Source organism: Lepidochelys kempii, chromosome 2 (assembly GCF_965140265.1).
Source record: "Lepidochelys kempii isolate rLepKem1 chromosome 2, rLepKem1.hap2, whole genome shotgun sequence".
Lineage (NCBI taxonomy): Eukaryota > Metazoa > Chordata > Testudines > Cheloniidae > Lepidochelys > Lepidochelys kempii.
In genome coordinates this window covers 198,870,380-198,894,955 of record NC_133257.1, presented here as the reverse complement: position 1 = coordinate 198,894,955, position 24,576 = coordinate 198,870,380, and the positions used below count along the sequence as shown (strand labels likewise).

At 41.4% G+C, this 24,576-nt stretch overlaps 1 protein-coding gene across 7 annotated transcripts in view; it reads right to left on the bottom strand.

Annotated features, from left to right (window-relative positions):
• Window positions 1-24,576, bottom strand: part of TOP2B (DNA topoisomerase II beta) — a 129,484-nt gene that overhangs the window by 20,777 nt on the left and 84,131 nt on the right. For all 7 annotated transcript variants that reach the window (XM_073333463.1, XM_073333460.1, XM_073333458.1 and 4 more), the window contains 12 exons: window positions 23,785-23,942; window positions 23,232-23,357; window positions 12,961-13,071; window positions 12,765-12,870; window positions 12,473-12,582; window positions 10,063-10,155; window positions 9,851-9,965; window positions 7,534-7,655; window positions 6,481-6,629; window positions 4,814-5,045; window positions 2,174-2,308; window positions 1,458-1,658 (listed from right to left, as the gene is read on the bottom strand). In XM_073333463.1, the coding sequence (XP_073189564.1) occupies window positions 1,458-1,658; window positions 2,174-2,308; window positions 4,814-5,045; window positions 6,481-6,629; window positions 7,534-7,655; window positions 9,851-9,965; window positions 10,063-10,155; window positions 12,473-12,582; window positions 12,765-12,870; window positions 12,961-13,071; window positions 23,232-23,357; window positions 23,785-23,942 (1,658 nt within the window). The remainder of the gene's footprint in view (window positions 1-1,457; window positions 1,659-2,173; window positions 2,309-4,813; window positions 5,046-6,480; window positions 6,630-7,533; window positions 7,656-9,850; window positions 9,966-10,062; window positions 10,156-12,472; window positions 12,583-12,764; window positions 12,871-12,960; window positions 13,072-23,231; window positions 23,358-23,784; window positions 23,943-24,576) is intronic.

Sequence of the window (24,576 nt, the reverse complement as noted above, 5' to 3'; positions counted from 1 at the left end):
TAGAAACAAATCCCATCCAGCTAATGCACTAATACTTTCAAACACTATTTGAAATATTTATGAACATCCCTGAATTTAGCAGAGGCATTCAGGGCCTAATATTAACATATATAAAGTAGTGCAGTCAATTAATCGCAGTTAACTCAAGTGATTAACTCAAAACAAATAAACTCAATTTAAAAAATTAATCGCGATTAATCAGTTTTAATCAAACTGTTAAACAATAATAGAATACTAATTGAAATTTATTATAAATATTTTGGATGTTTTTCTACATTTTAAAATATATTGATTTCAATTACAACACAAAATACAAAGTGTGCAGTGCTCACTTTATTATTATTTTTGATTACAAATATTTGCACTGTAAAAAAGATAGTTTTTTTCAATTCACCTCATACAAGTACTGAAGTGCAATCTCTTTATCGTGAAAGTGCAACTTATAAATGTAGAATTATTTTTTTTACGTAATTTTTGCACTCCAAAACAAAACAATGTAAAACTTTTGAGCCTACAAATCTACTCAGTCCAACTTCTTGTTCACCCAATCGCTAAGACAAACAAGTTGGTTTACATTTATGGGCGATGCTGCTGCCCACTTCTTATTTACCATGTCACCCGAAAGTGAGAACAGGTGTTCGCATGGCACTTTTGTGGCTGGCTTTGCAAGGTGTTTACATGCCAGATATGCTAACCATTTGTATGCCCCTTCATGCTTCGACTTGTAGATTGCCCTATTATATTAAACCCAGTTTCAGCTGAGTTTGTACTTGGCACAGATCAGCTGCGCCTCCATTGCCACTACCAGTGCTACGGAGACAACACTGCTATTTATACTCATGCTAGCTCACTGAGAGCTACTGCAAGCATATATGGACAAGCAGGGGAATCGCTCTCTCGCTCATAGTGTACAGATGTAGTGTAAGGTAAGGCGGAAAATAAGTTTTCATATGAAGAATATCTTTTAGATTTAAATGTTATTGCCTAGCTGCCCAGCTTTTGGGTGAAAAGAAATTTAAATTGTCTAGCTGGCAGAAAAAAAAATGCAGTTACTTCAGGCTGAAAGATACCTGAGCCCTACAATGGATGTGCTGAGATCTTCTGCATATTTTAAAGCCATTGAACCAAATTATTACTGTCATTCTATAATTACAATACGATATTAAATATTTTTTTAAGTATACAACATTGTCCAATGCACTAGATTTTTCTGATGAAGCTTCAAAATTTAAGTTTCACTGCCCAAAACGAATGAATAAGCCAGAGACAAATCTGTTGTATCACAGAACTAACAACTTAAATGCTCAGTAATTCTTTTTGTTAGTAACAAAACATGAAAGAGATGTGCTATGTCATGTATTGGACCAATAAAGTGCCACCAGCAGGCCATCACAAAAACAGGTGAGCTCACAACAAGCTACCGTAATGATTCTGGTAGTCAAACATAGAAAAGTTACCATAGAATTACAAGTAAGACTTGTTTGAAGTTTAAAGACTTTGTGCAATCCAGCAGCTTCTGCTTGAGCAAGTTTTTCTTCCGTCATTTTCACAACAAATTTCACAGTTGTATCAGTGTGGTACTCTTTGTAATCGGAAATTAATGCTGGAGTTTTTTCGGTCCCATTCAACATAGGTTCTAGCACCTGTTCTTTGTATACCTACAAGAAAGATAGCAAACAGTAGAAATGAACAACATAAAGCAAAAATTGTAATGAACAATTCAACATGACTGAACAATGCAAATGGATATGCTCCAAAATCACACAATGTTAAGGGATTATAATGCCCGATGTCACCAAGAGTCACTCATAGAGCCACTTGGTAAAAAAAATTAGTATCTGAACCTTTTGACGAGACAATCTGCAGACCAGAACTGGTACCAGTCGTGCAGGCATTTGACGTCCCTAAGCAAAGAATGGATGGCATGTTTGAAGACATACAGAGAAGAAAAGGGATTGCAGATTAATTCAGGAAGAAAAAATGGTATTCCTTACAGTAAAACACAGTAGGTAGCATGACAATAAACATACCTTCTACTGAGGCCAAGCAAAAGGAAACCCATGCTTTGTTTCCTGAAATGCATACTAACATCAGCCTAAAGAATTCATCTGAATATGTGATTAAGTAGCCTAGAAAAGTTGTTTTAAACTAAATTTATTTCATTGTAACTAACCTGGGTCCATGTTCTCACTGGAAGCTCTGTAATCTCTACTGTATTCCTGTCCACCACAAATATTTCACCACTAACTGCATACTGATTCTGACCAAGTTCCTGGATAGTTCCTTTAAAGTTTTTGTAGTTTGGAAGCTGCAAGTGCAAGTAATAATACAGATTAATAATGTTCTTCAAAACGAAAAGTTGGAAAGAATTATTTGTTTCACATAAAGGTGTAAGTTTGCAACAAAGTTTGCAAGTTTGTAAGTTTACAATACACTGCAGATATATTACAGTACAAACTAAAACAAATACATAAAATGGTGAGAACATATAATTAGAACCCTTTGTGAATAGGTGATACTTATTTGGAAGATGGAATTGCACCAGTGACCGTGAGTTTTTTAGAAAAATGCTAGTGCAGATGTGACATTATCTTATCTGATATATCTGATTAATATATGACCATAGATCATTGTTGCAATCACTGTTATAGATTTGCAGCAAATATTGTACAAAGGTTGTCAAGTGAGGTATCTATGAAAAGGTTATGTTTTGCTATCTGTATTCATGTATCATTTTTGTATGTGAAGTTTTAAGTATTGGAATATCCACCAGCTTTATGGGGATTGTCTACCCTATTCTTTGCAGTTCACCCTAATTGAGTGACCACAGCTATCCCAACTGGGCTACCGGTCACAGCCAGATATACCATGTACGATATCTGCAAAAATGTTATAATTTGCCAGATATGATCATCTTGTTTATATGTTTGTATCATCTTTGTATTATGAGTTATAGGTATGTATGTATGTCTGTACTTCAAACTTGTGCTATGCTTCTGGGTGACATCCCCAGACAGTTTGGCATCAGCACTACCTAGCCTGCTTGATGGCCCGTTAAGGACCATCAGCTATACAACTGACCCATTGAGAGAAGGCAGATACACCTTATGACTCAGCAAGGCATGTAGGAACATGCCTATGGACAGAAGTCTAAGGCTTCCAAGCCATGTGCTGGGCAGCTTGTGTTTGAAACAAAGGAAGCACAGGCTGCATGGCAAAAGACTATAAAAGGCAGCTGCATCTTCTCCATTTTGTCTTCAATCCTGCTTCTTACATCTGAAGGAACTTTGCTACAAACTGAAGCTCTGAACAATGGACTGAATAACCCATCCAACCTGTAGATGTACTCCAGAGACTTGACTTAAGCCAGCACTTGATTCCATCACTGTTACAAACTTGAACCAAAAACTTTGCCATTACTATATATAAGTGAGTCCTTTAATCAGTTTGAACGTTCACCTTTTTCTTTCTTTTTATAAATAAACCTTTAGATTTTAGATACCAGAGGACTGGCATCAGCATGATTTTGGGATCATATCAAAGTTATATATTGACCTGGATGTGTGGCTGATCCTTTGGGATCAGGAGAACCTATTATTTGATGAGACTGGTTGTAAAGAACCACTCATCTCTGAATCCAGTGGTTTTGGTGGTGATATAAAAACTGAAATGTCTGAGGAAACTGCCTTTATGTTCTCCTGTTTCACCACACTGGCTTTTACTTTTGTGGCTGGTTTGGTATATCTTATAAAAGAATAACCACCAGTTTTGGGTTGTGTTTGCCCTATTTCTAAGCAGTTCGTCCTGAATTTGGCATCCTCAGTTGTGACCCACTAAGGCACAGTTACATTAGACAAGGTCCCTTTGGCCAAACAGGACAGAATGCAGGTTAAATACACTGAATTCTCAGGTTGTCCTAAAAGAAAGGCCAACAGATTCCAATTAGTGAAGATTTTCATTTATGTGGCATTCCCAGCAGTTGGTGAGAGGAAATCCTGTGTTGTAAAAGCTGAAGCTGCTTTCTCAAACAAAGGCAGTGAACTGGGATCGAAGTGCAGAAGTCCAGCAAGTGGAATCTGAACTGAAAAATAAAATTTAAAAAATAAAACTTTGTTCTATGAAACGGGCAAATTTAACCCAGCACTCATGTCCAAACTAGTAATAAACATGAAAGGGTTGTTTCTGCTGTCTAGATTTCAGCTGAATTTATGCCAAAATGATTTTAGACTGAGCTGGGCTCTTCTTTTCTTCTAGCATTTGGAGCCTTTTCAGGTACGTGGCAGCACTGAGAGCTTCCCCAAAAAAACTTTAAACAAATGAACACACAAGAGTTATGATTTGGAAATTGTTGGTTTTCCTGTTTAATAACAATATTTTTCTTCTAGCTATAGAGGAACATAAAAGGGAACATAGTTCAGTCGAGACAAAGGATGCTTTAGAGATTCCAATGCAAGCCATAGAGGCTTTAAGGTTGGCTGAAGATATACTGTAACTTATCTTAAAGAAATGACTGATACAGCTTTTTAGCTACCAGATCGCAATATTCAATAGATCTTTCCACAACTGTGATTTTGAGAGCCCACTGACAAATCAACGAGTAGAATGGAGGAAAAAACCATTAAAAGAATCAGTAAAATTACAATATACTGATTTCAATGGGAATAAGACATAAGACAATAAATTCCTCTCCAGAGGTGATAATCATTTGGCAGTGATGTGTTTCTAAAGTGATATAAGATGCTCTTTATAAATGCAAAACTCAGGTTTGTTTAGGAAACATAAAAATAGCAGCATACACTGTGAGTTACATTACCATAGGATGGGGATCCAAGCCATCCAGCATTCGTCTGACATTGTTCACAATCTCTCTGGTATCATAGTTAGGAAGTTTACACGCCCATCCTGTACCAATTCCCTCAGCACCATTTACTAAAACCATGGGAATGATGGGAATATACCACTCTGGTTCTACACGCTGGTTATCATCATAAAGGAATTTAAGCAGGTTGTCATCCACTGCAGGAAAAAGCAGCCGTGCTAAAGAGCTTTGAAAAAAAGAAGAAAACAACATACTTTAACAAGAGCCCAGTAAGTCAAAAAATGTGTTACATGATGAAGATTAATGGGCCCAAATTTCATCTCATTGAAAAAAATTGTATTTTTTCTCTTTTTAATTGTCATTATGAAGCTGAAAATACTGTTTTCTGAAACAAGGACAGATGTATTATTGAACCTTCACAGTGGAACAATCAGTTCATAATAAATACAGGGTGCTTGGGTTTGTTTTTTTTTTGAGGGGGGGTTATGACCACGTGTGCATATATCTTACCATCCTATGTTTAAAACATACAGAAATCCGGTACACTGAAGTACTCAGGACTCATATATTTCAATACCTCTCCTCAAAAGACTAGAGATAAGTCAAGCAGACAGTTAGAAAACAGCAATGTTCACAGTTTCATACCAAACCAAAAAAGCCAAGCTTAACTGTAGGCATAAAAGCCTCAAGAGTCCATGAGACACTTTACAAACAGAGGTTTCATCAGTGGGCCCTTTACAAATTATGCACAATAAACTAGGCAAATCAGTCTTCTAGCATATGATCAAATGAACAGGAGAACATATTAAATCTATTAAAGTACTGTACCATAGAAACATTTATATGTGGAAGGAATACAAAACTGATATTAATGCAGAAGGGGATATAACTAGAATAATCAAATGAAATTAACAAAAGGATTAAGGCTCAATATCAATGTCAAATAATTTATTAAGGGAAATGGTAGAAACCATATAATGTAACATTTACAATCAGACTGGACAAAATATTAGAATTTACTATAGGGAGCAAATTCTGTCTGCCAAACTACACTCTAACTTACTTCCAGGCCACTCCACTGTCTTTGAATTATACTCTCAATTATACCTATGAAATCCCATTAGTTTACATTGTGGTTGCACAGGTGCAACTGAGATCATAATTTTGTTTGCAGAACCTAAATACTGGCCATATGGAAGAAGGAAACAACACAGCTTGACTTTCAAAGCCTATACTGAGTTGTAAGGCTGCCATATAGAAATACATTCATGGGTAAAAGGATTGTAACACATTTTATGTGGAATCAGAAAGACAACATGAAATCGCACAGTTCCATTTTTGAAGACTGATAGTTGAACTGGATGATCTGCCTTTTCAATCTGTAACCTTATGATTCAAAGTAAAATTTGTACAGCTAACTTTTTTTTAAGTCCACAAGTACTACTCTCACAAAATTAGCAGGAAAATCTGTGCGCACGAAAAACGTATCTGCACATGTGAATCAGGAATTTGAGCATACCCAGCTACTTGGTTTCTTCGTCTCTTACATACATCCTCACAAACAAATACATGCTTGCAAATCTTGTAGTGCAGTAACAAAGGCAATTTGAAAATTTGGCTCTATGTGTTTTTAGTTTAATTTGTTTTGAGCAAGCTTTTACCTTAACATTGTGAAAATATATCGAGGGCTGGCAGCATCCTTCCCACCATGAAGCCTGGTACCAAACTGACCGATAGGCTGCAGCAGATTAACATTGTTACTTCCAACAAAGTTCTGAGCCAAGTTGACAATAGTCATCATTAATGCTTGCTGGAAGAAAATACATAGACATGGTTACTATTCACTGTAAGAAATTTTACTCTTTCCTAATCAGCTAGTATAACAGGTTTTCATTGCCAGATAATCCATAACTCATTCTACCCTGATTTCAAACATGGTCTCTCTGAAAAATGGATGGCTATAATTTATTACAGAAATAGGGAATCTGTAGTTCAACTGTTAAAATATTGTATTCTCTCTCATTGTCCTTCTGTACAAGGAAGTTTACATATGTATTACTTTCTCATCCCCTACCCTCACACAAATGTTTTGAGTTTTCAAACACTCACTTCTGTGTACAGGAGAGAATAACCTCTGCTGATTGTGCATCATCACTCCTCTCCCACAAAATGATGATGGTGGCTTTTTGAACGTATATTTTTATATTTATATTTTGACAATTCTATTTTTTGGCAGTATTGATAATATTCCAGATAAATACCAGAAAGGCTGGAAAACAAATACTTTAATCTTATTAAATGCAAGAAATTGTATCATACAATTTCAAAACGTTCTGGAAAGAGATCACAGAATCCCATTTTAACTTTCTTTACTTTTACATAAAAACAATTTGTCTTTCCTGCCTAAGTCTAAAACATGGTCAGGTATACAGCTGGCATGACTGAGGACCTGGTGCAAATCCACTAACTAGCTGCCCCAGCATAATTTCCCACAGCCTAGAATCTTTGTTTGGGACATGGCTGTGCATGAAGGAATAAAACTAACTAACTGTCTTCTTATCAAAATGGATTCCATTTAGTTCACTTTCTTAAAAAGGTTCTGAACACTTCTACTAGAAGGACTCTTGGTCAATTGTTAAGCGCTTTTGACAAAATAAAAAATTCACCTATATTCTATATAGAAAAAATACATCCTTCCCATTTTTCATACTCACCTCTCCATGATGATAAGCTGACATTTCAGCAACAGAACCAGCCAGCTGAGCAACTTTAACCTCACGTTTATCGTTTCTCTTAAAGCAGGTGAACAAAACTTTGCGCTGCCCTGGCTTAAAACCTGTTTAGAAGAATAATGCTTTTTAAATATATATACCCCCCCACACACCCCTTTTTGAAATTATAAATTCTGTCTCTCTCTCTAAGAGAACACATTTCTAATCTCTTTTGAAAGGGAGATAAATTTTATGTTGAATGAAAATAAATCTATACAATATTAGCAAATTCATAAACACAGCATAAAAGAACACATTTATATTAACCAACTGTAAGCGAAAATCGTGCTGATGAAAAGAGACAGCGATATAAACTGAAGTTTTCTAGCTAATTAACTTAATATTAACATGCAGCATTCAATAATTCCCCACACTATCCAGCTAAATCTCAATCCTGTCCCTGGATTCAGAAACGTGCCTTTTGCGTTCTCAGTGAAAATCCACCCAAATATGGCAGAGTTACTTCTGAAAATGACATAGTTTACTAGTGGATTTTATAGTTACCTACTAGATAGCAAAAGAGTGTTTGGCACTCAGAAAACCTGGGTTCTGTTCCAGGTTCTGGATGGGAGTGTGTTTTAATGGTTACAGACCTTTCTGCACCTGTCCCCACCCTACTCCTGTTCCCACTGTAGGGTGGCCCTTTACCTATTCTAGCCTTTGCCACTCTCTGCTCCTAACCCCTCTTTGTTTGTGTCTGCCTACATCCTGCTCTCGGGTTGTTTGGACACCAACAGGAGAACACTGAGAGCACAGGGGAGACCTGGCTCTTAGTACTGGTGCCCAGTGCCACCATAGACCTGAGCAGCTGTGAGCAACAACTGCAGGGAAAGTATTGCCTAGCCTTGGGCTGGAGGATGCTCAGCCCATATGAAATGTAAAATTTAGCTGCCAGCCTCTAACAACAGATGTATGCAGAGCATGTGCAAAGGGTGATTCCTCTCTAGTGACTCATCTACATAAAGGTCACCAGCCTACTATTTCTACCAGTTTTCTGTTTCTCAGGCAGTAGAGGTTTTTGCTATGGATATAAAAGTTCCAACCCCACTGATAACCTATGTGGGGATGAATATGGTTCCACATGATGGAATTTCTTTCAGTTTGCTTTATTTAAAAACTGAGAAAATTGCATACAAAAGTTATGTTAAAAGAACATTAAGGTTGCAAAGTCAAGCACGCAAAAGTTAAGAAATGCCAGAATTAATGTGATCCATTCAACCCCTTGTGCAGATGCACATTACAGTCTTTATTTACATGATCAAATACTCTTCTTTTCGACCCTTAAGGGAGTTTTGAGATTTTTGCATATGCTTTCCCTAGATGCTTTTGGTTGGGAGCTTGTATGCTGTTCTTCCTCATCTGAGAAGAGGTCAATAGAGAAGGGGCAATAGAAGGTTTACCTTTCCATGAAGGGAGAAGATATCTGTCTTTCCCCCAGGCTGGCTAGCCCCCATTTAAGTACTATGAGCAACGAACCTTAGGCTTCTCACCTAAATTAGACGTAGTCTGATTAAGGGTTCTTCTCTATTGCAGCTGGATGAGAATGGCAGTCTTTGTGTACCTCTCTCTGGGTATCACCTGTTTTAAGTACACCTTGTGCTTTGTTGTGAAGTCTATGTTGTTGAGGGAAAGGGGGAATCCCATCCCACCTATGAGACTCCAATCCCCTTTTTCCTGGATGAACAAGAGTACCTGGGCTGAAAACAGGATAGGCATATATCTCCCCTTCTCCTGCTATGAGCTTTACAAATGGAGCATGCTTTGTGTCTGGGGTGCTTCTTTGCATATCCATGCTGCTCCATGGGAGAAAAGGTGGTAAACCTGAAAGATCCCAGCATGGGTCCAATGCCTCCAAAACACTGTCCTTGATGTGAGAAGGGGAGAGGACAAGACTTTCACTGTAATCCGCTCCCTACTGCTAATGTGAATTGAATGTTGATGAATATGAGCACTTGAAAAAAAGGAACGCTTGTAACAGAAGCAGAGCACCTGCACAGTCCAGGGATGAGGTTTGGCCAAGTGGACAGGTTGTTAAGCTACAACTTGATCTGCCTCTAGTTTCACTTCAGAGAGGAGACAACTCAGTACTGTACATTAGAGGCAACGTAATGAAGCAGAAACATACAGGTTCTCAATTTCTCTCACTAATTCCAAAATTTCATTCTCAGAGTACCAACTTCTTTTCAAATACAGTCATCTCCTTCAAAATGACATGGATAAAAAGGTACATCCTCATAAATCACCATGAATATCTACTTACCATCAACCAGGGATGGAATGGATCTCTCATTGTCTGAGTTTGAGAAGAGAATCAACTCCTTGTTAATGAAGTCATTGTAAGTCAAATGCTTTGTTGCTGTACCATACAGAAATTGCTAAAAGAAAATGTATATATCAGTATAATTTCAACATTGAAACCGCATTAATTTTAGCCATCATCCTCCAGGCTTCTTCTCCTCATTTAGAACTAACCTCTGGAAGGCCATGTAACCGACGCTGTCGTCTGTCTTCCATGAAGTTTGTTAACCACTCTTTTCGGTCATCAATTTTCTTTTTACTGAAGGCCTGCAAATATTTCAGATCATATTATTAGCATATACAGCATTATACATGTGTAATTTTAATAATTATTGTAAAATATTGCATGGTTCTTGTAAATATACAGTAACTTTTATTAAAGGTAAAAATTATAAAAACAATCTGTATAAATTGCTGCTCTCATAGAGGAATTATTTAAATACATATCCTCTTGTATACCTGCTCACAACAAACTACTCTCATTATAGTCAGAAAAATTATTGTTGGTAGGTTTTCAAATGGGCAGTTCTCTGATCAGCAGGTTCTTGAGCTTTGCAATACTTTTTGAGATCCACACATAGTGGGCCAAATCTTGCAGACCTTACTGAAGAAAAAAACTCGCACTTTTCAGAGTAGAACTGGACTTTCAAGTCAAACCTTAAGTACCTGTGAGCGTCTCTCACATACAGATTGCAAGGCAGGGCCCAATGAACCACAGCCTAATACCAATATAAAGCTTAAATAAATGGCTTTGGAACTAGAGAATTCTGTAGGTGTCAGAAGAGATATTCTCTCTCTCCCCTGTCAGCTTATATCCCAAGTCTGTTCCACAGCCACAGGGCTGCAATACCACCATCCATAACTGCTAGCCACTCACTCCATATTTGGGGGTGAGAGTGGATCCACACACTTGCAAATCTACCAGATGCACTGTTCCCCAGCTAACCACCAACCAACCAACCACCTACTACAGAACACAGAAAAAACCCAGAGTGCAGACTCCATGCATCCTGCCCTCGTTATCTCACACAGCAGAATGACTTTGATTATACTATCTTTCACACTCACATGGGTGAGGGAGGGATTGGGTAAGATTTGTCCCGAAGAGTGAATGATTCAGAAACACAGAAATAATGGTGTTCTAATAATTATGAAAAGTAAATGACAACCATGCAGTATGGCCACTAGTAACTTTGAGCTCAATTCTAACTGAGATATGCAGGTGCATATTAATAAATTATGTGAAAATTCCCTACTGCTTATTCAACTACAAAAGTGGCTTTTGTATATGGTGTTGTAATAATGCATGTATATCTGAGATTAGAACTGCCACTCAGTGGTTACCCTAGGTGAAAAAATATATTCAGAAAAGCATATAATTTATTTTTCTGGAATTTTAATTTACCAACTACCTGGTTCAAACAGTTGCCACCACGTTCATTTCTGTGACCAGACCAAATCTTAGCACACTGTCTTGACAATGACCCTCATGATCCAACCATATATAATTCAGTCCAGGATGTAGCCACAGTCAAGGACAGTTCCTGGTAGCACAGCTTCACTGGAATTAAGCTGCTAAGGAGCAGGAAGATGCCAGGGATACAAATTCAGTTCAGCAGTATAGGCCTCTTGTGGATCCCAATGGCCGCACAGACCATTCTGTGAGGGGAGAGGGAAGTGGCCAAATCTGTCCCCCTTTCCAACTAGACCAATGGAGGAGAACCTTTGTAGGTTACGGTCATGAACTTTTCCTTCTCCCTTAACTAATTGCCTTCAAGTTTTACTGTAGAAAGGAGCAATCTGGTCCTTGGTTTTCACACAGATTGAGTAGAGACAGAGTAAAGAGCTAGGATTTGGTCCTGTGTGTTTTGGGACGAGCAATTCCGGCTCACAGACTGTCCGTTTATCTGTGCCATCTAGGTGTATCATGCTTCTCCAGCACAGAGTAAAAATGCTTTAAAAGACAATGTATGTGGCAATTATTTTCTGTATGCTATTCTATTTCTATTTTATAAACCATTCAGTAAACTCCCCTAAAAAATTATCTGAACTTTAAAAATTCATTTTATTCTGCTCTGATACAATCCAGTACAACTCTTTTTAGTAGTCCAACCATACAAGCCCTAGAAGGTCCCACTTCCATCCTCCAAAAAACCTACTCCTAAAGAGATATGTGAAGCTGCCAGGGTGGAGTCTGAAAGAGAGATTAAATAAGTATATATGAGTTTGCTGCCTTCCACCTCCTACAACTCCAGGTTTTCAGGCCCCTTCACCAAAAGACACTAACAGAGCTAAAAAAACTTTTTGTTGAAATTAATTAATTTAAAAAATCATATTGTCAGTATCCCTTTAAGAGCTGTTGTAAAGTCCTTGCACAATGTCAGGTGGTGAGACAGATGTTCACAAGGCACAGCCTCTGAATGTGAATTGTAATATTGTTCAAACATCAACAAAATAACCTGAAAAATGAAGAAATAAAGTAAGTAACCACTGTACACTAAGAGTCAGGATTTCTTGACCCAATACTTGCTGCAAGTGATGGCATTCATAAAACATGGCGCACAGTAGTTTTAAAAGTTCTTACTAGTGTAATGGCAGCATCATCTTCAGGACCAGCATATCTGAATAAGATTCGATGCCTCTCCATGTCAGCAAAGTATTCCTTTGCTTCTTTAGCAGTGCTGGTACCCAAACCTGCAAGATGAGGAGAAAACAATTACTACATAATCATAGTATTTGAATTATCATGTTTTCCTAACAATTTACGGTGACTGACTTTGAAATAACTTCCGAAACTATTCTACAAGTGCTTACTAAAACAGACACCACCCAATTATTGCTTTTTCAAGTCCATGAGTGTTTTTTTAAAAACAAACCTTTGTAGTATTTTATCTTCCATGCTTTATGATTCTCCATATGTTTCTTCCACTCATCAAATTCAGGGATACTGTAGAAGGCAAGTTCCTGCTTACTTTTGCTTGCCTTAAAAATAACAAAAATATACCTAGTCAGCCTTTTTTATAATGTTATCTACAATACATCCAAACTTTATATTGTCAGTATAAGATGTACCTTTACAATGGGAGTAATGAATTCCTCAAGAAAACCATGTTTCAAAAGAGATGGCCAATTGTGATGAATAAAATTGATTAACAGGCCTTTTATGTGAGATCCATCCTGATCCTAAATATGAAAAAGGAACACTATCAGTGAATATGGCATATTAGCTCCAGTGCAAGTGAACTGACAAAAACAAAGACAATATATGATTAAGGAGTCAACGTGTCAATAGTTACAAATCTCACTGACCTGGATAAGAATGAAGCAATGTTTTTTTAGTGGGAAACATTTATTCAAATGGGTAGTTTCAGTTCTGGGTTGTACAAGCATAGCCCAGGGGATAAGACCTCCCGTAGAAGAAGTCATCAGAGCATGGTTGCCAAAGCACAAAGTACCTACAACCTTCTTTTCATCAGCAGCAAGACAGCAGAGATGCAGAAGTGTACGGCTTGAACTGAAAGGGGAGTGGCTGAATGGATCCCCTGGACCGGTTCTGTTGATAGGGCTCTTCAGCAACTCAGCAGCAATTTAACGAAATGGTTACTCACCCTGTGCAGTAACTGTGGTTCTTCGAGATGTGTCCCCCTGTGCTTCACTCTGGGTGTGCTTGTGCCCCCTGGTGCCTTTGATCAGAGACTTCTCATAGCAGTATCCTTTTGACCCATGCATGCATGTTACTCAGCCTCATGCTCCATGCTAGTTATATAGCACTCCACAGGTGAACCACCCTCAGTTTCTTCTCTACCACGATGCTCCACAGCAGAGAACTCCGAAGCAGAGAGGAATGAGGGTGAGCAGTGGAGCACCCATAGGGACAGACATCTCAAAGAACCACAGTTACTGCACATGGTGAGTAACCATTTCTTTTTCTTTCAAACAGTGTCCCTGTGGGTGCTTTACCAGGTGACTACTAAGCAGTTCCTCCTAAGGAAGAGGGGGCTTTGGAGTTGAGTCCAATACAGAGGAAAGCACAGCTGATCCGAATGCTGCATCGGAAGCAGAATTGTGAGTTACTGCATAGTGCTCAGCAAACGTAAGTATAGAAGTCCAAGTCGCAGCTCTACATATTTCAATGATGGGAACCATTTTTGAGAAAGACTGTAGAGGTGTGTAGCAAGGAGGTGCGGCCTCCCTCAGGGAGTGACAGGAAGGAACCATAACATGCCTCCTGAGGGGCAGAACCAGGAGTGCCATGTCCACTCTGCTGGAAGCAGAAGGGCAGGACAGGAAGCAGAAGTAAAAAAGACGGGCCCTGCAGCTCAGTTGGGCTGGAGCCACCACAGGAGACAGATGCATCCCGCCTGTTGCTGGAGCCTGCAGATGTGCTGCCAGGGCTGCCTCCTGAGGACTGGCCAGAGCTTCCTGAGATGGCAGACAACCCCCATGGTATAGAGGTACCAAACCCTGGGGATGTAGGAAGTAGCCCAAGAGAACTAAACGCCCGTCTGGTTGACTGTTGGCCTGATTCAAGGTCACCGTGTTGCAGGCGGATCCCCCGCTGACACAGTGGCCGACTACTCCGCCACTGTTAGGGCCCTGGGCTGGTATGCAGTGGAGTTGGGCAGGCCCATGTCCCCCTACCATCTCACCCCTGAGGTGGCAGCACCCCCATCTTAGGCCAAGAAGCCTGTGGTACCCTACCATCCTCTGCTGCCTGAGCCCCTAGACTGTGCTGGTGCTCGCCCTTCCCTGTGGCTCAGACTGCTTAGCCGCTCTGCCCTGATTGCAGGCCAGAGCCTACTAACTGTTCGCTGCCCTGCCGTGACCAAGGGCCCGGGGCTCATACACTGACGTACTGCTCTGCCTGGCTGGAGGGCCGCAGCACTAGGTGCAGCTAATTCCACCCTTCTGAACTCACCTTTAGAGGTATGTGACAGTGAGGAGGCGTGGCCTCCCTCAGAGATTAATAGGGAGAGATGGTTATGCACCCTACAAGGTGAAAATAGACCTCATAGTGTGAGTTCATATGTCTCAGGGTATTTGCTGATTACAAGATTGGTAGCAACAACTATATAGTTGGCTATCAACTTGGAAAGTCTTTGTTTAGAGATTGTGGACCCTTTTGATCTGTCTGTGATCAAAACAAATAATTTGGAAGTTTTTCTGAAAGGCTTAGTCCTGTCAAGATAGAAGACCAGGGCTGTCCTGACCTCAGGTGTGTGTAAGAGCACCTCTTCTTTGCCTAGGTGAGGTTCAGGGTGGAAGATTAGGAGGTGAATGGTTTGGTTGATAAGGAACACCTTGTACTGAAAGTAGTCCTGACCAAGAGCAAAGCGTAGGCATTTTTTGTGTAGCTGGTGGATCTATAGGGCCCTATCAAATTCACGGCCATGAAAAATGTGTCACGGACTGTGAAATCTGGTCTTTTGTGTACTTTTACCCTATACTATACAGATTTCACGGGGGAGACCAGTTTTCTCAAACTGGCGTACCGACCCAAAAGAGGGCTGGGGGAGAGGGAGGTGTCATAAGGTTATTGTAGGTTGATTGCAGTATTGCCACCCTTACTTTTGCGCTGCCTTCAGAGTTGAGTCAGGACCCCTACAGTTACAAGACTGTGAAAGTTCAGATTTAAATATCTGAAATCATGGACATTTATTATTTTTAAAATCCTATGACTATGAAATTGACTAAAATGGACCGTGAATTTGGTAGGGCCCTACCTATATGTAAATATGCCTCCTGAAGATCTAGGGCCGAGATCTAATCTCCTTGGTCCAGTGATGGAATTATTGCTGCAACATCATTTTGAATTTTTGCCTTCACAAAGATGTTGAGTAGCCTTAAATCTAGGATGGGTCTCCCAACTGCTGTTCTTTTTTGAACCATGAAATACCTGGAATAAAACCCCTTCCCTCTGTGTTGCTATAGAACCAGTTCTATAGTACCCAACAGTAGGAGAGAGCCCTATTTTCTGTTGTAGAAGATTTTCATGAGAGGGGTTCCTGAAGAGGGACAGGGAAGGGATGTCAGGAGCGACAACAGAAGTACAGTGAATGAAGTACGCTGCAAATATAGTCTGCCAAACCCATTTGTCTGTACTGATTGACTCCCAAGCCCACTGGAAGTGGGAAGAAAGGCAGGTGAATCAGTGCAGCTGGTAAGAATGAGGATGGCAACTCAGGACTCGACACTCTGTCAAAACTGGAGCTTGGTGGTAGAAGGCTATGAGGTCAAAGGTTGAGAAGTTGGTGGTTTTCTTCTCTGGAACCTCTGTCTCTTGTGTTGAGGTTCTTCTGATCTCTGGGAGCTTGAGAACTGTGCAGGATGGGATCTCTGTGCCTTCTGGGACTTATTAAACTTTCTCTTTTGGGCAGGTGTATAGATCCTGAGAGAACACAAAGTAGCCCTGGAGTCCTTTAAGAAGTGCAGAGATTGGTCCATACGGTCAGCGAACACTTTACTACCATCCACCGGGTGGCAGTATCAACAGTCAAAGGGGGCCTGCAGAGATCTTCTGGCGAGCAGCTGGCCTTCTGCAATAATTGCCTGGAATTGCTCTCTAATGTTCTGCTGATAGATGCTCAATAAATGAGTTCAGCTTGGTATAATTTGTATGATTATATTTTGCCTTTAAAGCTTGGTAGCTGGCAATTCTGAATTGTAAAGTAGCCGACTGAGTGTTGTCAGTAGAATGTCCATGCATGCGCTGAAGTGATAGTAGCTGAAGGAGCTGACGTTACTGTGAACCTCAACTGCTCCGAGGGGTGTGCAGATAGAGCCCAGGCAGCGCTCTTCTTGCCGCCTTGCTCTGTTGACAGTAACCGACGACGGTAACCGAGCCCAGAACTTTACAGTCTTTGAACTTGACAGTGCCCTTGGTACCCGAGGAACCAGCAGCCTCATGGGTACCAGATTGGAGAGCAGTGCGTGCCAAAGTAGATGGAATCATCAGAGACCACGACTTCTTTGAAGTAGATTCCCTATGTGAAGAACTTAGGGGACAGCCTTTGGGAGTCTTATGAGAGGAATCTTGGGTCCTCCTCTTAGATGCCATCAAGGAGTGTGGTTTGGAGACAGGGGAGGCAGCAGATTACTCAGAGACCATCATATGGGGGGATTCCCCTGGCCATGGACAGAGGCTGGGCGCAGTAAGATCTCCATCATGAAGAGTCAAAGTTTGATCTCCTTGGTTTTTTTTCTGGCTCTTGATTTTAATGCCAGACATAAGTTGCACTTCTGGGAAATATGAGATTCCCAGAGGTAATGGATGCACCAGGAGTGTCCGTCACTCACTGGGATTGCCTCCCAGCACAACAGGCAACCTTTGAAACCAGGAGAACCGGGTATGTCCTCCCAGTAAAGTAAAAATCTCTCAGGAGGGTAGAAACTAATATCCTGTTTTTAAAAAGTTTTTGTTTTTAAACTAGTACAGCTAAAACTAGTACTAAGTACTACTAAGGACAACTACAATAAAATAACTACTAAAAGAATTAAGGGGACACGGTTGAGGTAAAACTAAACAAAGACAATGTTAAGGCTCCATCTCAAGCCAAGGCGGTTGAGAAGGAAATGAAGGTGGCTCACCCATGCAGTGCTATACAGCAACAGCACATAGCATGAGATGGTGTAACATACATGCATTGGCTGAACTAACATTGCTATGAGAAATCTCCGATCAAAGGCACAAGGCAGCATAAGCATACCTACAGTGAAGCATCCACAGGCACACTGCTACAAGCAGCAGCTTCCCTTCCCAATGGAATCCTGTACACTTTCTTGTGGTGAATACACCAAGGGATACATCATTCTCCGGTGACTCAACAAGTTGTGATTAGCCCAATATAAAGCCACAGACTTTCAAATGACGATTGCCTTTCACCTAGCAGTATGTAGTCCCAGACGACTACTGAAACCATTGGTGCACCTAGATTCTCAGGTAGCAGCAACAGACAACTGTCTTTCATCATCTATGACTGGCTGAAAAAATTGCAACTATTCTTCTCTAAATTGCAATAGTCATCCATGCTTTTGTTAATTCCATGCTAGACTACCGAAGTGTAGTTCTTATGTCTATCCTTGAAGTCCACCCAGAAGCTTTAGCTGGTAGAAAATGTAGCCTCCCATGATCTGAGACTGATGAGTCACCACAACCATAAAACACCTATACTGCTATATCTGTGCTGACTTCATATTCACTTCAAGTGGTAATCACAAGTGTTGGTAATAATCTTCAGAACCTAGAGTCATCTGGGACTCAACTTTGACATCACCTTTCATTCTATATCCCATTGCTGCAGTTCACATTAATATGGAAGATTTTGCTTTCAGTTCCAGGTGTCCAGGTGTTAAGCACTTTGGACAAGATTTTCAACAGTATTTAGACATCTAAAGATGCAGATAGGTGACTAATGGGATTTTCTTAGGTGTCTATGAACCTAACTCTCATTGAAATCAATGAGGGGGCATTGGATCAGCGTCCTCGTTGTGCCACCTGCCAGTACCTGACAGCAGTCAGGGAAGCTAATGATCCAACCAGTGAGCCGAATTCCATGAGCACCAGCTCAACAAACCCCAGCACTGTCATCACCAACAACCCGAACGTGCAGCCCGAGGACTTCTATGGAGTTGGTCCAGCTCTATGCGTGTTACAACTCAACGTGGAGGGTTTGTCGGCTGCCAAGTGTGATTTACTTGGCATTCTTGCTCATCGACATACTATCGATATCATTTGCTTGCAAGAGACACATGTGGCAACTGCAGAAGTCAGGCGTTACAGTATCGACGGCTTCGACCTGCTGTGCCATGAGGCATATCCGAAGCATGGCCGAGCCACATATATTCAGTCCGATACTGCAGATGCCATTCAGCTGATGTCTACTGAATTCTGTGATACCATACAGGTTGGCGGTTTCTGGCTGGCAAATGTATACAAGCCTCTAAGAGTCAGCTGGAACCAACAGGTTCTACCAAGCCTACCACACCCAACTGACTATGTTGGAGACTTACAGACATCACACAGACTGGAGATATAAGGAGGCTGACACTGATTGTGAACAACTTGCAGACTGGGCATCTTGAAATGACCTCGCCCTTATCCATGATGCTAAGCAGCGAGACACATTCCATTCTTCTAGATGAGATCATGACTACTGTCCTGACCTGTGCTGGATCAGTTCAGTTCATGGCCACCCTCAGCCAGCAACATGCCCATCTTGGATAACTTCCTACGCAGCCAACACAGACCGCTGATCCATATCGAGCTTCCAGTTGTCAAGAGTTCCAAAAAGACTTGGTGAAACTTCCGAAAGATACCGGGAAGCGTTGGAGAAGAGCGTGGTGACAAATCAGCCCGGCATATCTCAGTAAATGAGACCTACTGTCGCTTCTGTGTGCTATCTACAAAGCAGCCTGCAGAGCCATCCCATGCGGTTGCCGCCGGGTCTACATCCTGTCTCGACGCAGACAGCACTGCCTTGTTCAAGCGGTATGAGGCATCTGGTGATCCAGATGTCGCTGACCATCTGATCGAATCATTGGACACTGCTTGCCGAGCCAGATGGGAGGAGACGACCAAGAGGATGAGCTTTACCCGCTCCAGCCGCAAGTGTTGGAGTCTACTCTGACGCCTTGGAGCAACACAACAGCCACCTGCATTCTGCCAACCCTCAGTGACACCCAACCAGGTAGCTGGACACCTACTTAAAGTGCCCAGAGAACCTTTGGAGAAACAGGTGCAAAGACAAATGAGGAACGAATGGCGTATGTTTAAACATGTAAACCAGATCAGATACTAACCACAACCATTCACTGTAACAGACACTGGGTAGCAGCAAGTGTGGAACACCTGTGGGCTATGACAACATATCTCCAGAATTCCTGAAAAACCTTGGCTCCCATGCTTAACTTTGGCTTGTGAAATTCTTCACAAGGGTCATCAGTGATGGAAGGCTACCAAAGATATGGCACACCGCAAAAGTCCATTGGCCTCCTAAAGCCTGGAAAGGACCCAAGTCAAGCATCAAGCTATCGTCCCATACCATTATTGTCGGTGTGTTTCAATGCACTGGAACGTTTGGTCCTACTGCGCATATTACCCGACATGGAGAGAATTTTGAGCCTTGACTGAGCCGGCTTTCGCCGAAGCCGTAGCACATGCGACCAAGTTCTTGCGCTGACCACATTTGTTGAAAATGGCTTCCAGAGAAACTTGAAAACAGGCGCTGTTTTCATCACTCTAACAGCAGTGTACAATACGGTATGGCACACTGGTCTGCTTGTGAGGGTATCACGGGTCCTGCTACCTTGGGTCACAGGCGTCGTTGAACTGTTCCCCCGCGATAGGCAGTTCAGAGTCCATATGTGGGAGGAGACGAGTGCTTGGCGACGACAGAGCAATGGGTTATCCCAGGGCTCTGTGCTTTCGCCAACCCTGTTCAACCTTTACATCAATGACCTGCCAACAACAAAGTCACGGAAGTTCGTTTACGCAGATGACATCTGTTGCGGTACCCAGGCCCAGATGTTCCACGAGCTTGATGCCACCTTAAACCGGGACATGGCAAAGTTAGCCCACTACTATAAGACTTGGCGCCTTCAGCCAAACGTCATAAAAACAGTCTCCAGTTTGTTCCATCTTCATCACACCAGCACAACCTGGAAACTGAATGTTTATCTGAATGGTCAGAAGGTGAAGCATGAAGTAGAACCAGTATATCTAGCTGTGACCTTAGACTGCACACTGAGTTACCATGCCCACCTGAAGAAGACAGCAGCTAAAGTTAAGACGTGCAACAACCTTCTTAGCAAACTGGCAGGTTCATCATGCGGTGCTCGTGCTCAAACTCTGCGGACATCAGCTCTTGCCACCTCGTATTTGGTGGTGGAGTACTGTGCACCAGTATCGAGCCGATCATCACACATCAAACTGGTGGATACGCAGTTACATACCACTATGCGTATCATCTCCAGCACCCTGTGTCCAACTCCACTCCCATGGCTCTCAGTTCTGAGCAATATTGCTCCTCCTCATATCAGATGAGAGGTTGCCACTGGCAAGTTACTGGAGAAAGTATGTGCCAACTCAAGCCTGCCGCTGCATAATGACCTTTTTAAACCACCGGCTGCACCTCTGCCGTCACTCCACCCATTATGGTCTCATCCACCATGCCAGGATGTTAGGGCAGAAACACTCTGGTGAGAGGAATGGATATCTATTATAATCCCCAGCCAGTCCCTCGTCGCTGACCTCACAAGTTGCCCGCCTGGTTTTGACCTGCCCTGTCGCCAATGGTCTCTGTTAAACAGGTTCTGGACTGGGCAAGGTTTCTGTGCAGCCAACCAGTATTTCTGGGGCCTTCATGACAGCCCTTTGTGCAGCTGTGGCGCAACACAGATGATGACGCACATTGTCAATGAATGCCTACTGATTAGGTTCAGTGGTGGCCTAGAAGAACTGCATCATGCCACTGAAGATGCCATCGCTTGGCTAGACAACTATGCACACACTAAATAAATTGAAATCAAGCAAAGGAGTTCACTCAGTTGAGGACCCTACCTCTGGAATTTGTTCCCTGCAGCTATCTAACAGACAGATTGTCTCATAAAACAGCATAATCTAGTTGATATGGCACAAGCTTAGGAATCAAACACTCCTGAATTCTAATCCCCGTTCTATCACTTATTCACTGTGTGGCCTTGGGAAAATAACTAACGCCTAATTATTCAAAATTGTCTACTTTTGTGTGCATGTCCAACTTTAGACTCTGGAGCCTGATTTTCAGGGCCAATGAGAACCCACAACTAACTTCAATTAGTGTTGTGGTAGTTCAGCACCTTTGACAAAAATCAGATCAGGTGGACTTTTGAAATTTTGGATATCAGCTTCCCCCTCAGTTTCACATCTGTAAAATGGGGATAGTACATAGATACTTCAGAGGGGTATATGAGGATTGTTTGTGAAGTGTTTTCGAAAAGGGAGGTACTAATTATTATCAGTGAATTTCAAAACACAATGTATAAAAAACCTTGTTTGATTTAGTTTGTCTGCGTTTTGTTTTTATTATTCCTAACAAAAGGACACTGGTTTTAATACCAGTCATTTTGGAGAGGATCCATACAATATTTTCCCCTAACATTTATCTCTTTTTTTAAAAACGACACTACTAATAGTATATTTACTATCCCCTGAGCCACTTTCTACTGTCATTTCTCCTAAAACTTGGCCTTTGTCCCATTTTTTCCACTCGTGCCTCAACATATTTACGTGTGCTAGGTCAGATATGTTCTCATTCACACCAATGGAACAAAGATTTGAAATCAGATGGGTTGCTCTGGTATAGTAAAGCAGAATTTGGTTATCTGTTTGATACCTGTTGTAACCTATACAATGGTTATAGGGAGTAGGGGAATTTCCTCTTTGACATGGTCTTGGGAGGGGGAGTGTTAGCTCTCCTTTTTCCACGTCCTTTAGGAGACAGGTCCCTTCCTTTCGGGATGGTGGAGAGGGGTCTGTCGGAAGCTGCCTGCCATAATAGGGTGGCAGGAGAAGTTTGCGAGCCAGTCTGAAATGGGACAGAGGGACTTCTCCATTAGGATGAGCTTCAGTTTAAGATCCCTGGCTTTCCTAGTCTGGGTCTTAAGATTGTGGCAATATGTGCACTTTTGGGGCACATGAGTTTCCCCCAGGCGCTGGACACACTGTGAGTGTCTGTCAGAAAGCGGAATTGCCTTGCGACAGGAGCGGCAGTTTTAAAGCCAGACGACCCTGGCATTCTGAGGAAAATAATGTCCCTTAAGGGGACGAAAGGAGAAAAAAGTTTTTGGTCCTTTTTTTTTTAAAATGAGGAGAAAAAGAAATAAAAGGTTCTTAACCAACTAAGCTAACTACACTAAACTACTTGACTAATCTAACTAAACTAAGTCTGAGGCGAGGAAGCGCACCGCTGGAGCTCCGACTCAGACCAAGGATGGGTGTGAAGGAACTGGGGGGCAAGGGGTCCGCACAGCTCCAGTTAACTGCCACTGCAGGCCTGAGACGGGGAGAGTGCATGTGCAGCCCAGCCAGGTACTGCTCTCAAAATTCTCCAACTCGAGGCACAGGGCACACAATCACCCAAAGTGAAGCACCCACAGGAACGCCACTCGAAGAAGAAACAGTAGTTATAGGGAAATCATCCCCCCAAAAAACATTAAGCAGTGGGGAGCTTCTCTGCACAGACTTGTGCCCTCCTTCTGCAAAGGCTAGGTAAAAGTGATACCTACAAAACTAGCAAAAATGAAAAACCAAAGACTCTAAAATATCTTAGTTTTGTGTTTTTTAAACCTGTATACCTCAAACTAACCTGATCAGTCATGATCATAATCTTTCCGTATCTCAGGGATTTTAGAGATTCTGGATCTTCATAGCTTTTCTTGTACTGCAGACCAACTATTTTGATAATGTTGTTGATTTCTGCATTTTCCATAATCTGTGTAAAAAGCAGAGATTCAGCACGGAGTAAAAAAGCACCATGGAGTTGATACCCTGATATTTGTATAATATTACATCAGCTATACCAAAACCTCCCCATATTTAAGAGTCTCTTAGTTCAGGTGCTGTCCTTCATTACCCAATGTTGCCAACTCTTATTATTTTTACCACAACTTTTGCAATATTTTATAAATTCTGGAAGCCTCATCTCCAAATGTCATTTTATTAGGTGGGAATCTCAAATTTCAATAAAAAGTAACTCACATCTGCTGAGAATTTTTTGAAAATGTGAACTCTGAAAGCTCAAACATCAAATAAAGACACATTAAAAATCATTATTTTTAAAATTTCACAATTTTTAAGCCATTATATACACTGAAGCTGACAAGATTTTTTTAACGTTGGGGGTTGGCAGTACTGCTTACCTGCTTGTGAGAAGCTTCCCGAACATTGAGGATTTTACCCCTGAGTGGGAATACCCCATATCTGTCTCGTCCAATGACCCCTAAGCCAGATACAGCTAAAGATTTAGCAGAGTCTCCTTCTGTTAAAATCAACGTGCAGTCCAAAGAATGTTTGCCACCTGGGGAGGGGTGGGAAAGAGGCAGGAAAGAAAGCAAACCAGAAAATATGTTTGTACTAAATTACTGGTTTTCTCCCTAAACCAAAATGATAGATAATTCTTTAATACAGGGTGAGTTTCACTCAGAATGTGAGACCGTCCATACCACTTAAGCTCCACAGAGGGAGCAAAGCAACCTCCCCACCCACTCCTCCTTTGAGGAGGTCCTCATCCCAGCAATGGGCTGGTGTGGAGGGGAAGATGAATGCAATGGAAGAGGGTGGAGATGTCTCACACAAATCCAGGGACCTAAAACTCCTGCATAAGGAAAACAGAGGAGTACTGGCTGTTGTATCTTTGAGTGAATAGCCACTTCTGGGTGGTTGTCTTGCAGCCCTACACGGTCTACAAATGACATACACTTATATATGCATATATACACTAAAGATGGGTTTTTCATTCATATACCTGCATAATTTTTATACAAGTAACTTCATCTTCCACTGGACTTCATTATGTCTGGTTCTCTCATACATGCAGAATCCACAAGTCTGGACTGGGTAACCACATGCAAAAGCACGCACACATGGAAGCTGCTCAATGGATCAAAGTATTGTTACCCCCTCTATCTTCTCTGGAACCAAGCCATAATTCA